At 44.5% G+C, this 15,841-nt stretch overlaps 1 protein-coding gene across 12 annotated transcripts in view; it reads right to left on the bottom strand.

Moving 5' to 3' along the window:
- Window positions 1–15,841, bottom strand: part of MAPKAP1 (MAPK associated protein 1) — a 200,927-nt gene that overhangs the window by 43,067 nt on the left and 142,019 nt on the right. For 9 of the 12 annotated variants that reach the window (XM_036217747.1, XM_036217752.1, XM_016137374.2 and 6 more), the window contains one exon: window positions 12,533–12,640. The exons of the other annotated variants lie outside the window; for them this stretch is intronic. In XM_036217747.1, the coding sequence (XP_036073640.1) occupies window positions 12,533–12,640 (108 nt within the window). The remainder of the gene's footprint in view (window positions 1–12,532; window positions 12,641–15,841) is intronic. 12 annotated transcript variants of the gene reach the window in all.

Genomic DNA, 15,841 nt, shown 5'->3' with positions numbered 1-15,841 from the left:
GAAACCAGGCCTGAGCAGGAGGGGTACAGGGCAGCAGAGATGAGGTGGGGAGGCAGGTGGAATCCAGGGCCAGCAGCAAAGAGAGAGAGAAAGAGGAGGTGCTGACAGAGGGCCAAGGGCTAGGACGTGGCCTTGGGGCTGACTAACATTGGAAAGAACCCAGGACACAGAGTTCAGAGATGCGGATTAATCCTAACTCTGACACCAAGGGTCAAGACTGGGTCGAAAGCTTGTCTAAGATGCCACTGCCGGGCAGAGGCAGAGCTGGAACAGGTACATGGGACTCTAAGTCTTCATGAGCCATGGACTGCCGTAATGCACCCTTGGAGCCCGTGTTCCTCCTGCTGTCCGCCCCTCCCCCAAACACACCTCACCCTACGCCTAGGAGCAGCAGCAAGAAGAGAAACTATGCGGGTCCCTGTAGACTCTCCATCAGCGGTCCTTGCATGCAGTCCAGGCCCCACTGGAGAGGGTGAGCCCCAAGAACCCTTTGGGGTCCATAATTTCAATAATATTTTCAAAATAACAGTATGACTTCATTAGCCCTTTTCATGCCTGTTATCTTACAAATGCACAAAGTAAGAGCAAGTTCATTGACATGGCTCGGATTCCACACTGCAACTGACCTTTACGAAACGATCACTTGAGTTTTGGTATGGTCATAAAAATGGATAACCCTATGACCTGGCAGGCTACTGAGTACTTCTCTCTTTTCCAACAACATATCTGCATTAGGCTGAATTTTCTTCATATACTTCAAGTAAAACAATGTAATAGACTAAATGCAGAGATGTGAAAATCCAAGAGTCTTCTATAAAGCCAGATATTACAGAAACTTGCAAAAATATAGAACAGTACCAACTGGTTTGGGTAATTAGTCAATAATTTATCTTCCCGATGGAACAAAAATAAATGCTCTTCAGGGAAAGAAAACAAAATTAAGCAGTACTACTCTTCTCATTAAATTTTTAAGAGAAAATAGTTATTTTTCATAAAAATTTACATTAACATGTAATAGATTTATTATCGCTTTTTAAATGAATTCATAAATATTTTTAAAATTTCTCAGTTTTTTAAATCTCTAATACATATATATAACCCAATAAACGAATGCTCTTTGGGCTCCTCAATATTTCTGGAGCGTCAGGCAGTCCTAGGACCAAAGAGTTTGAGGACCGCTGTGGTACTGGTCCCCGTGCCTGTTTGCATTGTCCCTGGATGTCCCCGCGGACACTCAGGGTGAGACACGAAAGTGCGGCTGTGGGCCTGGGCGCGCGCGTGACAGCACCCACAGGAAGCAAGCTTGCACACGCGTCACACATGTGACGGACTCGCTGTCGGGCGAGCAGATCGAAACTCCTCATGACTATTACTGTTTTATAGTTTAACAAGCGTCCTCGCTGGAAATGAGGGAGACGCAGATACAAACGTGACTTTCAGACAAATGGGTGCTAACCGTTAAGTCGACGCTGATGAACGCACCGTACGACCTGGCAGAAGCCTTGTGCTCCTCGATGTGAACTACGTGGGACTTTAAGCTGCGTGTTACGGTTGGTTCAGACCAAATCTACTAGCTCTAACCTGGTTATAGGCGAAAGCGACTTCAATCTTTCTTCTCCGAAAAGAGCTACGCCAGCTCCAGAACCAACGGGAAGACCGACGGCCACTGTGGCATTCTCACCTTTATGCTCACTGTGGCATGAGGACACTGTGGCCTGTTCCTCCCAGGTTCACAAATGCCCCCCCGCCCCGCACCAACCACGTGACAGGGGCCGTGCTCCTGCTTCAGGAACACGGGAGGATGGCAGGATCCCCAGATGACGGGGAGGGGACAGCAATTCACAGGAGGAATAGCATGGGGAAAAACATGAAGCTCGCGGAGTGTGAGCGCACATGCAGGGACCAGCAAGCGTTTGCCTTTGGCTGGAGCAGAGAGTGGATAAAGGGGAGCGGTGAGAAATAAAACGGCGGGGGAGGGAGGGGAGAAGGTCTCCAAAGGTTGGGGCAGTGTCCTCCTCAGGACCTGGCGCACGGTAAAATCCTGCTGTGCGTATAACTGACTGAACCGAGAAGAAACGAACCATCCAGAAGGCTTAGTGCTACTCCCCCGCAGAAGAGTCCCGCCCTCAGCTAACCTGACTCTGCTCAGCTTATACCGGCAGGCCAGAATGTCCTTCCCACTCTTTAAAATGTATACACTTTAATGTCTAGTCTAGAATCTTCCCTGACCCCCCTCCTGAGACCTCCAGCCCTGAAGGCTCTTATTATAAGCCTCTTACACGATCCCCTCCGGGACAACGGGAGCCTCGGAGGGCTGGACCGCTCTACCCCACAGAGCGCAGAGTAGGTGTTCAGTGAATGACGTTTGCCGCAGCGCAGTTAACCGTGACTCTCCCTGAGTCTGTACACCATCCCCTGTACTAACCCCGAGCCTAACTCACCGATGCTAGTTTTCCATTCAGACCCCCACCACGGGGATCCTGCCTCAGCAAGCACCATAGCAGTTAACACTTGCTGAGTGTTTCCTATACGCCAGACACTATGCTTGCCACTTTAAATACGTTATCTCATTTAACTTGCTCAATGCTCCTTTAAGTCGGACATTATCCTCTCTTTACAAATGAGGCTCGGAATGTCATCCTGCCGGTACAGCCACATAACAGTATAAGCTGGAGCTAGGAGCTGAATCCAGGTCTAAGTCCAAGAACGTGCCCTGAACTGCCACATGGCCCCTTGGGCAAACAGGTTCCGCGGAAGGGCTGGGGGCTGTACAAATCCACGGGCCACAAAATTATCCGAGGAGGACACAACCATGCCTGGCCTTGCCGGAACAAAGAATCGGGGATAAAAGCTAACGCTCGCCACTCTCTGTAAGTCTCAGGGCCGGATGGCTAAGTGAGTCATGGAGGAAAACTCTCCCCTGGCTTTCTACATCCATCACATTTTTTTTTTTTCCAAAGGCCTTTTAAGTCCCCAAAGCCTCATAAGCCCCAAACTTCTCTTCTATTAAACACTTCCCTTTGGCTACCAGTCATTTTTGCTGGTCTCTAAAAAATAATCGATAGGTGATATACTGTAACACACGCGCACGCGTCCACGCCTCTCTGCGGTAATCTTTCCAGAGCCATCGGGCTCACACCGGAGGCTGTCCTGCCCACGGCATCTGCCGTGCTCCAAGCAGGGTCGGGATCCTCGCTGCGAGTACCTCGCCGATGAAACCCTCGGAATCAGAGCCTTGCACGGGGAAACTGCAGACCTTCCATAAATCAGGGTAATCTTGTTTTATGAGGTGATCAGAAGGAAATGGTTTCAGGTTTGTGGAATTTCTAAAAGCAGCCGATCGCGGAAGGGGGGCTTCAGACCGCATCGCAGACCCCGCACGAGCCTCAGTCTCTGCTCTCGGCCCTGTCTCCCTTGCGCCCTTCCTTCCCGCTTCATTCATTCATTCCCGAATATGCCGACCCCTCCCTGAGGCCGTCGGACGAGCGGTCCCTTGGCCTGGAACATTCTTCCCTCACTCATTGTCTGACTGACTCCTTTTTATTCTCTCTCGGGAGGTTCTCTCCTGCTCCCACTAGCTCCAGCCCCCACTACACACTCTCGTACCCCCTTCCCGGTACGACTGTGGGCTCCACGATGTGGGGGCTCCTCTCCACTGTCCCCGCACAACGGCCCAATGGAGGCCGCCATCCGTGTCCAGGGGATGGATGAATGAGGATGTGCCCGGGGTGAAGCCAGCCATCCTTTAGAGGATGAAGCATGACCATTCAAGGGTCTGAACCATGGGGTCATTACAGGCTGATGACAGAATTCCCATCACTCCCTCTTCCAACGTGTCTTTGCTACTGTTCAAGACACAGGAAGAGCAATGGGGTCTTCTAAGGAGCCGGGACCTTTTGACAATTCACATGTCAAAATACAGTGCATGATAAGACAGTACCTAAGAACTGTAACATCTGATCAACACTGAGGCGTCTCTCCCCGACTTCGGTCAGAAAATAAGGGCACACAGGCTGAACGAACCCCCACGTTCCATCAGGGCAGTCACTGCAGAGAGGTCACCGGATGCACTACCAAACCATTAGGCAGAGGCTGCAGGGCAGATTCCGGGGCCAGGAGCCGACCAGAGGGACACAGATCCCTGGGCTTTCACTTAGAGCCCATGTGGGGTTTGTGGCTCGTCAAACATGTTTCCTTACTGCTCTAATGTACCAGAGTATCGCTTAATGAAAGTTCTTAATTGTAATTCAATTAATTACATACACAGAGTCCCCAATTACATTTTCCAATAAGACATTGGCTGTGGTACAGGTCTAAATGCACTTAACCAATTTTAATATATTAAGACCAATTTCCCTTGAATACTAATTACTACCTAATGATAAAATGAAAAGGGGGAATCTTTCAAGAAAGGGGGAGAGTGAAAAATGCAATCGATGTGAAATTTCTCAGCCCACAGGGTGCAACTCAGACACTCATGACGGAAGGAGCAGGTGTGGACGGGGCACAAGTTTGCCTCTCGCACAGGCCAGCACTGCTTTTCGCCCGGGGACCGGTAACCTACCCTTGGGGCTGGCCGGTGCACACAGGGGCCCGTGGGCAGTGGGCACTGTGAGGGGCTAGAGGGAGAACAAGGAGGCCAGCGGGCGGAAGGCCAGCACGCACGTGAGCTAAGTACCCGGCGTCTGCGCGCAGGCGCTCGCCTTGTGCCGCAGGCACAAAGAGCGATGACGCCAGGAGCGGCCAGTACTTGCCTCGTGCATCACACTCTTCTACGGGCTTTTAACGCACACGATCTCGGTTGACCCTCACGACGGCCCTGAAGGGCAAGCTTTCCCATAGCACTGTACGGACGGGGAAACGAAGCTCACAAAGGAGTTGCCTGAGGCCACACGGTGGCTGCAAACATTGGCCCTTCCTGCCCCATGCCACACGCCGCCACACCCAGCCCACGTGGACCCGTGGACCGGGCAGCAGGAGGCAGAGACACAGGTGTGTTCTTACACTGGGGATACTATTTCTGTTTAATTTCAATTGTCGGCATGCAGCAAGCAGGGAGCTATTGTCTAACATCTCCTTGGAAAAAGCCCTCGCTCAGATAGAAAACTCCTGGCTGTGAACACTTCCCCACCATGGCCAGACACATGCCGGGCTCTCAGCGGGAAGTCAACCTGGAACCCTAACCCCACCACCTCGAGTCACTTCCGTTTGGAAAGAGAGTTGATCTGCACGATCACGTTTTCTTTTGCATTTGAAGACTGCTGTTGCGGTGCTATACCAGAGGCTTAGAGTCACATGATAGGAACTGGAGGCTTTAGTAAATTTGTAACTGAAGAAGGCGCCTCTGGAAGCCACGCGGAACCGCCTGGGAGTCACCAGGGCCGGCACACACAGGAGCAGGGGTCTGCTCGCCACGCATGAGCACCACGAAGAAGAGCTGGAACACACACACCGGGATAAAGCAAACAGTCCCTCGCTGTCTACACTGCCTTTCCTCCCCACCCTTCTTTATCCAGTAGTACTGGTGCTGGCAGCAGTGTTGGGGAAGCCCGAGCACCACCAGCACCACCACGAAGCCCCTACACACACAGAGATGCTCACCCAAACCCCCGGTTCTCTTTAAAAGCCATCCTGCTTGCCCCTGCAGCCCTAGTGAGAAGCCTGGTCAGGCCAGGGACTCAGGACACTCGCTCCATCTGGGAGAATGAACCACACCTGGCCACAGGCACCAGCTGCAGAGGGAACTCAGACTTGGTTCCTGCCCTGGGCCGGGGGTGGTGGTGACAGTCCAGGGTGGGATTGGACAGATCCACCCAGCGGAATCAGTGATCTGAAAGGGGACAGAGAGGCACTCTGCCTGAGCTCAAGGGGCAGCAGCCACATGGCCCGGGCAGGCTTCTAGGAGGAGAGAGATGCCTCCTCTTCTGGGTCTTTAAGAGGAAACTAAATGAGGTAGAAGAAGGCTCTCACAGACTGAGACCCAGAGATACTCTTCCCTGCCACTTGCCCTTGAGCTGAGGCCCTACCTCGGTACAGATCCAGGTTAAAAAGATTAAGAATTCAATAAGGTACTGAAATAATGGAAGGTCTCCTAGAAAAGGAAAGGAGATCAGAGGAGGTTGAGTTGATGTTTAAAGAACTAAAACCTTTTTCTATAGCAACTTCTATTTAGGAAATAAAATAATTAGATTCAGCTGTTTCACTAGACTTAATGGACAGAAGACGTGGTTTTCTGGGCCCCTAATTCTTATTCACATCATCATGAGCAAGTCACCCCTCAAAGCCTCTCTTTCTTCTTCTATAAAATAAAGATTATGGCCACACCGGCCTATAAGGTTATTATAATGAGAGCGTTTGCATCTCATTTAAACCTAGAACAAAATAAACAAACTAAATAGATTCAACCACCTCCATTTGGACTAAGGCTTAGAGCGGTAATATAATCTGTCCCACGTCATAGACGGCAGAGGTTTGCTCAAGGTCTACCTGATTCCACAGACTGGGCTTTTAAGCGCTGTACTGAACTACTTAAGGATGGACCAGTGAGTGGTAAAACGGGGAAAGACACAGTGTCTGACACTTTGTTGGTACCCCATAAAGCCAGGGTAATTTGGGGTCTCTTTTAGCCCCGATGATGGGAAATTCCCAAGTTTCTCTCTCAAAGCTGTGGAAAGAAGAAGCTGGTTCATGCTGCATCCTTCTTCTAAGGACCTGGATGGGTTCCTCACATATGATCAGTGGGGAAGAGAAAAGGTCACAGGCAACATTTGGCAGAAAAGGCAGTTGAGGCTCAGTTTGGAGCCAGGATTTGCACAGACGCCTGGACAAGAACGGTAGTCTTCTGACGTTACATCCTCTCCATAATGCACTCATGCTTCCTTCTGGGCCCGTTCCAGGTTCTAGCAGACAGTTGGCTGAAGGATGTGGGAGATTATCAGACAAGAATCCACACTGGAAAGCTCAAGGACTTTGGCTTGTCATTTTCTTATTGAGGCCAAGATCCAAGCACAAATGTTAGCTCTCAGGCCCTAGGCAGAAACTCTCGACATGTCGGCTTCATTTGCAAGCTTCACGCTCATAGTATATAAAGACGATTGTCATCGTCATTCTCAGGACTGAAAATTTAAGTTGTTGTTTCAACCATCTCAGGTGGGCTTTGGAATCAGAGAGTTGACTTAAAATTCTAGTTCTATTATTTATTGTCTGGCTAACTCTGGGCAAGTTATACTTCTCTCTCCAGTTAGGAAAATATCTTATAGGGTAGTTGTGAAAATCCCTACAGAGTATATTTTCAAAGCGTCTAGCACAATGCCTTACAACAGAAGGCCTGAATAAAAAATTAAAAAAAAAACATATTTTGATGTCATTGATACAAAATGTTATGCCTCATCTCTTCTCAGAAGAAAAACTGAAAGGCCATATTCACTCTTATGGCTGTCTTCTCAAATGGTTTCACTCACAAGGCGTCCACCTCTTCTGGGACGTTTGCTGAGAAGCGGCCTGCTTCTAAGTCCTCACTCCTGAGACATCGACTTCCAGCCTTGCCCCATACCTCCCGCTCCCCTCCTCCTCCCATCACTCACCTCCTCGAGGCCCCGGCAGCTCTGATTCTAGACCTTCACAACCATGGCCCAGCTGCTCGGTCGGCCACGGAATGCTGCTCGTTCAGTATTTATTAATTACGGTGAACATTTATTGTTTATTACATGCCAGGCACTGTTCTCAGAGCTTCATGATTATTAAAACTCACTGAATCCTCCTATCGACCTGATGAGGGCAGATAAACTACATAAGAGGAGTTCAGTGAGATGGTCTAAGGTCACACAGACGGTAAGGGGCAGGGCCAGAACGTGAACCGAGGCAGTCCGGCTTGACAGCATATTCTCTTAAACATTGCATAACAGAAGCTTTTAATTTAGTTCACTTCTAAAATGATCTTAGGCCATATTCACTTGATCAAATATACCATCAGTAGTAAAAAGAAAAAAAAATTCCATTTTGAAATATTTTTCTTTGTGTCCAACTAAATAGGTAGTTACTTGACAACAATACTTGGTTCTTGATTGGAATTTCTATTTAAAACTAAAAAAAATTTTTTAAAAACCTTTTCTACAGAAATAATAAAGTTTTTATAATTTACTTCCATTTTACAAAGACTAGCTATAACATTCCATTGGTTCCAAACCACTGACTACCTTTGCGCCCTGTGTAAGTGCTGGTAAAGGCTTTTTTTTTCTTTTCTTTTTTTTACTAAAACAGTGATTTTGACCCAGTGGAAGAGCTGGAATTTCTTGTGAATCCTTTCGGATGGTGCCGCTGAGGCTCACAGACATCTCACAAGCTATTTAAGACCTGTTCGTGCCTAGGTTTCAAAGCTTTATCCACCAATCCTCACAGCTTCTCTTTCCTGGCATAAGAAAGTTAGGCCTCTTCTTGAAAACAAATCTGAAATCACAGTATACTGTGCAGCAGTTAAAAAAGAAAGGTGAATTTATATGTGAATAACATCTGGATTAATGTGAAATAACCTCTACAACATATTGTGAAAAGGATACAAGAAAAACGTAGAACAGTGATGACAGTCTGCTGTCATTTGGTTTTAAAAAGGAAGAAAATACAAATGTGTGTGTATATTGTACAGTCATCTCTCAGTACCTGTGTGGGATTAACTCTAGGACCCTTAGTGGATACCCAAATTCGCAGATGCTCAAGTTCCTTACATAAAACGGTGTAGTGTTTGCTTATAACCTTCAAACATCCTCCTGTATACGTTAAATCATCCCTAGATTATTTACAATACCTAATAAAATGTAAGTTATATGTTAATATAACTTACTATGTTAATAGTTATGTTTACAGTTCTATGTTAACAGTTCTTATACTATTGCTTAGGGAATAATGATAAGAAAAAGTCTGTACATATTCCGCACAGGTGCGACCCTTGTGCGCCTAACTGCATAGTACACGTCAGCAACAACGTAATATTTTTTCTGAGTATTTTCAAACCACAGTTGGTTGAATCCGCAGATGCTAAACCCAAACCCGGGGATAGAGAGGGCTGACAGCGTGTGCGTGCGTGCGTGCGTGTGTATGTATGTGTGTGTGTGTGTATGTATTCACATAAATACAGAGAATCCTCTCGCATACGCACAGATCATGGAAAGATGCTGAAGATACTGGCAACAACTATTGCTCTGGGAGGGAAATTAGGGGAGAGAAGAGGGGCTAAGTTCTCACTATAATTTTTTATCTGAAAAATTCTTTTACATGAATAAGTGTTACATAGCCAAAATATTTGTCAAGGTGCTAATAAACAACATTTTATCTTATTCATATAACAAGGGGCCAACATTCTGTAACAGAATCCACTACAGAGTTCCTATTATGTGAATTAGTTCCCCTACTGTGCTTAAAAGATGAGATTCTGTAAAGAGTGAAAGAAAATAACAGGGAGGGAGAGATTACCCACTTTCCTTAGGTTAAAAAAAATTAGATAAGCAAGTTACAAAGGGGTGTGTCGTTCTAATTCTTCCTTTGGTGAGCCACGGGATGGTACTAAAAATGGTCTGAGATCCTGAGCATCGTAAGAAGTACTCTCATTATGTAATCTTTACGTATGTGAACTTGCTTTTATTGCTTTTTTTTTTTTTGCTTTTTCTCCTTAGAAAGTCATGCATGCTCATTTTAGAAGCTCTAGAAAGTGCAAGTATAAAGGGGACAAAAAATTATTCAGAATCTTGCCAGAGATGACTACTATTAATATTTTGGCATTTTCCTTCCAATTTTTCTTCTATTCTTTTGGTTTGTTTTGATATTACATAGTTGATATTAGTCTAGATGTGTTATTTTGTATCTTTGAAAATTTTCTCTTTTAATATTATATCAAAGCCCTTTCTTTCCTAATAAAAACTCAGTTAACACAACTAATAATGGCTGAAGGGCATTCGACACTTCCTGAGACGACTGTTCTCCTTTTAATCTGTTATTGTGGCAAATTACATTGAGACTTTTTTAATTTTAAATAAACTAACCTTGTACTCCTAGAATAAAATCAACTTGGGTTGCTTCATTCTTTTATTATAATGTTGAATTCAGTTTGTTAAAATTTTGTTTAGGATATTTGTACCTAAGATTGGTTTGAAAAATTTCTGTCTTGTACGGTCTTTATTAGGGTTTGGTAACAAGATTACGACAGCCCCTTACAACGAACTGGAGAGTGTAACTACTTCTTTTATTCTTTGGAACAGCTGATACAAGATTGGAGTGGTTTCTTCCTTAAGGATTTGGTAGAACTAGCCAGAGAAGTTGCCTGGGCCTGCGTTTTCTTTGTGGGAAGGTTTTTAATCATGAACTCAGTTTTTCAAAATAGTTATGGGAATATTCAAGTTTTCTATTTCTTCTTGTGTCAATTTTGGCAAATCATTTTTTTCTAGGATTTTTTCCCCCTTTCATGTACATTTTCAAAAGTTTTAGTATGGAGTTTTTCAAAACGACCTTGTGTTATCTGTTTAATGACTGCAGGTTCATTTTTATTCCTGTTACTCTTTGTGTTTCTGTTATTTGTTTCTCTTCCATGCTTTTGATTCACTTCATTAGAGGTTTAGCAAGTTGGTTGTTAGACTTTTCTAAGAACCAACGTTTGGTTTTGAAGTCCCTAAATCTTCTATTTCATTAATGTCTGCTTTTATCTTTATTGCTTCCTTCCTATTATTCTCTTTATGTTTCTTTATATTTCTTTTCTAAGTTTTTGAGCTGAATGCTTAGCTTATTACTTTTTGGCTTTTCTTCTTTTATAAAATGTGCATTAAGAGGCTGTTAAATTTCCTTTAAATATTGCAGCCTTCAAATACAAATGACATCCGGACAAAAACTGGCCCTAGGTGCTGGTCTCAGTTCTTTTAGTTCAATTTTCTCCCAGATACTGGCTATTAATTATTTTCTATCTTGTGCTCTCTGGTGACTTTAGAAGAATGATTTGTATATTTTAATCAGCTTTTAAAGTTACCTTCAGTGGGAGAATTTGTTCAAATTACTTAATTTGCCCTGCATAGTTTCCCAATATAGGAGTATTACACAGATATTATAAGTATTTAATGACTAGCATTACATACAGATCTTTGTTGTATTTTAGGTCTCTTGATACTTCCAGCCATATTATTATTAACTTACACCACAGTCAACTACTGCTTGAACGTGTCTATTTCCCTGTGTTCTGCTCAGGAATGAGGAAGGACTCTTTTTGAAATACCTGGCTTGTTTTATAGGTGAAAAGTATTACATTGTTGCTTTAAAATGTTTGTATCTTAGACTGTTGATAGGAATAAATATTATTATAAATGTTTACTACTTATTCAAATTTTTTGGGCCATTCGAGAATCCAAATGATTTTGTGTATTTATATAAACTATAACTGGTTGCAGACTGTGACGGCACCAACCTTCTGCCTTTGAGAATTTGTTGATAAATGCGAAAAGCACATTTCGCTTTCTTGGTGGACTCTGAGCATGCATCCCCAGACGAGGCTGTGAGGGATCCCGGTTCAAGAGTAGCAGCATGGAGTCAGTGGTGTGACTAAAAAACTGTCATTCATTCACTCATTTAATCTGCATTACTTAGCCCTTGCAGTACACGGCTTACAGTGTGTGATGAGTAAATATTTGTTGAATTAATGGAGGGCAAGCTGGTATGGATCAGGGACACCCACACAGCCCTGACAATCTAGTGGGAGAAACAGACATCGAATGATCACTCAGAAAAATATATAACTATCAACAGAAATATATGCAATGAATAAAAGGTAGGATGCTTTATGATGTAATAAATTCAAGTGAGGGATGGATCAGGTGTAGGTGAGGGGGTTCAGCGATCACGGGCGGCCTCTTTGAAAATGTGATGTTTAAACTGAGACAAAGGATGAGAAACAATGAACGAGAGTGGGGGAAACAGTGTTCCATGCAGAAGAAAGAGCCTGTGTAAAAGACCACTATGACCTGTGTTCACATGCCACTTGCCCCTTAAGTCAATGGGAGTGCAGAGGAGAGGATGGCCAAGGTCCACCACTCGGATACGGTAAAGAGAGACATTAACTGAACTTTTAAAGACGCTTACAACACAGCACTAGGAACCACCACACTGACTCCTGCCAAGAGTACGCAAACGATCAGAATTTTCTACGATTTGATGTCTGTATAGTGAGATAGTGATACTGACCAGGGCCAGTTGCTTTATATACAGAACAGCCTTTGCCTCATTTTTCTAAGCTGTTTCCAGGACTGTTCCTAGCTTAAGAAGATACAGTTTAACAGAAAAATATTAATCACAGAGAGCTAAACAGGATGCAGACTCAGACTCTCTACTAAAAAGCACGAAATCAATCATTTCACTTTGGGATATGCTTTTGGCACGAAGGCTGAGGTCTGCCTTGGAAAACTTCAAATCTGCCCCGGGAAGCCAGCCCAGTGCTCCCAGACACACGACGTCTAAGCATGCCTGTGACGGACAAGGCGGGCACGGAGCGAGGTGGCCAACGTACTGTTCTCGCGAACCAGGCAGAACTCCCAGGCGCTCTGGCTCTCCAAAGTGCTCTCCAGGTCCACGGCGACATTGGGCTCGCTCTGCTTCTCCAGGCGGTACTGAGGGCCTGGAAGATCAAAGGGGCAGGAGGGAGGGAGGAAGGCTGAAACAGTGAACTTAACATTGCGAAACCACCACTTACTGGCGAAAAGCTGTTAAAACACAGGAAAACGCTGAAGCTGTCTCAAGGGCCTGGCTATCCGAGATGGAAGAGTTTGGGGGGTTTTCCCCGCAAGGTTTCACATGCTTGTGCGCTCTATTATCAGGTCTGTTTTTGCTCATTTCCCCCGCAACAAGGTGAGAGGTAGACAGCTTCTGAGTCAGACTGATGTGGATCCCATTGTGGCCACACAGCTTGTCAGACACGAGCAGGTAACGCACCCTTTTCTGAGCCTGCTTCCTAATTAGGAATGTGAGGATATTTCTAACCTTAAGGATTACTGTGAACAGAGATGACAGTCTCTAAGAAAATAAGTACCCATTATTAATAACCATATAATAATGAATAATCAGGTATAAGCAGGAATAAAGTATGTTTAGAACTCTAATATGATGACGGCCAAAATATTTTAAAAAATTTGAAAAATCTGGAGAATCTCAGGTTTCTGGGTCACAGTGACAGAAGGACAGTGGGTGCTGATTCATGGTTTCGTTGACAAAGACACAGGTTCAATAATCCTGCAAGGCAGGAAGCCTGGCTATCCCGTACCACACGGGGTTCCGGCGCGTCTTAATAAAACACTGGGGCATTTTAGACGTTCATTCATGTATTTCTTTGTCAAGCCAAATGACAATCTTGTTCTCAGATAACACCTACTGGGTCCAATGATCAGATTCAAAAGACTGCTCCTGTTGTTAATGGTTATTGAAAAGATTAGAGGTGTAAGAAACTGTCTTATTATTTTGACTACGAAAGGCGTGTTTGGTCAGACAGGCAGAGGTGTGAGGGAGCTGAGGGAAGCATCGGGGGCCTCGCGGGGCTCCCAGGCGGGATGTGTATTTTTAGATATGTTCGTAAGCCGGCGTCAGCTGACATCCAGTACTTCCCCGTCGTCAGTGCGAGGCACTTCACGCATCTCGAGTCCTTCTCCTCTCCCGTATTCTGGGTTTAACATCTGTAGCGCTGTAGTTTCGTGGTACATATTTGATCTTTTCTCTAACTGGTATTTTCATTATCGCTTCTGCCAGTTCTCAGAGTTCTTACATACGTCCAGGCCTTTTAACGATATTTATAGCTTTTAAACCTTTACCAAGTAAACAATGCTCGAAACACACAACTACGTATTTAAGCCAAATACATGCTCAGAAACCCACACAATTCTTATAAGCTCTAATATACCGTATTCGGGTCAAGAAGGCATTGTAGTTCATCATTATACATGGTTAAATTTAACTTCAAAAATATTAAGCAAACAAAGGTATGGGAAATACAGGTAATTCTTAGTTTCTGCTGTCACCTGTCAGTGACGTTTATCAATTATGGGGCATGTTTGCTGCTGATTGTTGCATGTTACACATTCACTGGTGGATGCGATCACAGAAAAATCATGCCTCGCTCAATTTCAAGAAAACTGAGCTGGTGAGAGCCTCCTACGTTCCCTCCTTTCCTCTCTTCGCCCTCCTTACAACTACCTTCCGCAGCTGTGGGCATCTTCAGACCCCTGGAGGGAAAGCAATCACCCCTGAACCTGGAGGGCTGCTTTCTAAGACACTGGCCTGTCAGACGATCTCTGACTGCCCCGCCACCCCACCAATAACACCCAGCGACATCGTGTGTAAGATACCAACATCCGCGCCTTTGCATCTACAGTGAAATCTGGGTACCAAGTTTAGCTACAATAATTCATTTTTTTTTTTTGAGAGCCAAAATTTGGGAACAGCCTAGGTCTAACAAAATATTGTGAATTACCATGAAGATATTCAAAGTGATGTTGCAAAAATATTTTACTTTTATAAAACATGTTTACAATACACTATTTTATGAAAACAGAAAATTTTAACACTTAATGTGAAAGATGATTGCAATTATGAAAAAATACAAGTAAAGTCACAGGGTGGGTGGGGAGAGACTGGAAGGTTATTTACAAAATGTGAATGGTAGTTTTACTGCATAGTGGGATAATGAGTGTTTTTATTTTTCCTTCGTGTTATTTTGTATTTTTCACATTTCCTGTAATAAATAAAGGTTACTTTTATAATTTAAGATACATCTTATAAACTTATAAGCCCTCTGATATCTTACTATGCCATTTTTGAGGATACTATAATCACCACGCATTGCAGCATCTCCAGTGGGTCTTGCACATGCAATAATTTAATCAAAACCAGACATAACCTGTTTACATAGATCAATACTTTCATCTTGAGTAATCCTGCAGCCTGACTCTGAGAGCAGGATGCTGGGCTTCTCGCGCTGCCTGCCTGCCTGACAGCTGGGCTGTGAGTAAGCCGCCTCTTTCCTGCTCGCTGGGCGCCAACGCCTGGGGTCATTAGGGTGTGCTTCTGGCTGGTCTCCTTCGCACACTTTTTCCTTCCAGTCACTGTAGCTGCTGGGGAAACGTGAGGGAAGCCAGGACAGGCACGGAGTACTAGGAAGAGTCCCATATCCCCAAACACAAGTCCCTGTACCACTGTGAAAGCCAAAAATGCCATCATTCAAGATTTACTTTGCCTCTTAGGTCTTGCAGATATTTCTATTAAAATAGTTTATTTCTTGAAAGAAGCTTTAGGACTTCTTCCTTGAAGCCTAGATAATGACTCTCATTTACTGAGTGACCATTATATATGCCAGGCACCCTATATTTGATACCTTCCTGAATCCTCACAGCAACTCTGACAGGCAGATGCTGTTATTCCCATTGGCCACACTGGGACCCTGAAGGTTGGCAGGGTGAAGTAACTTGCCCAAGCTCACAAAGGTAGGTAGCAGAAATGGAGAAATGAAACCAAGGGTCTTTGGCTCTAAAGTCTATGTGTTTTGAACCTTTCTTGCTCTTGCAAACTATAAATTACTGGCCAATTATAAAGAGGCCATAGTTTATTCCATAAGTATAGATTTTTGTAGATTTGTGGATTCATTTGGGTTCTGAATCACTTAACTTGTGGTTTCTATAAATTCAACATGAAAATGATCTGAAATAATTTATTTTAATGAAATCCGCACACTCTAAATATCCCATGCTATGGCTGTATCCTGGGTCCTTATGAAGGCAGGGCCACCTTACCTTCCTATCCATTCAGGATCTCTCTCCCCGTCTTTCTTTGAGAA

Source organism: Rousettus aegyptiacus, unplaced genomic scaffold (assembly GCF_014176215.1).
Source record: "Rousettus aegyptiacus isolate mRouAeg1 unplaced genomic scaffold, mRouAeg1.p scaffold_m13_p_3, whole genome shotgun sequence".
Taxonomy (NCBI): domain Eukaryota; kingdom Metazoa; phylum Chordata; class Mammalia; order Chiroptera; family Pteropodidae; genus Rousettus; species Rousettus aegyptiacus.
The sequence above is the reverse complement of the archived record's forward strand: the minus strand, read 5'-3'. Positions and strand labels throughout refer to the sequence as shown.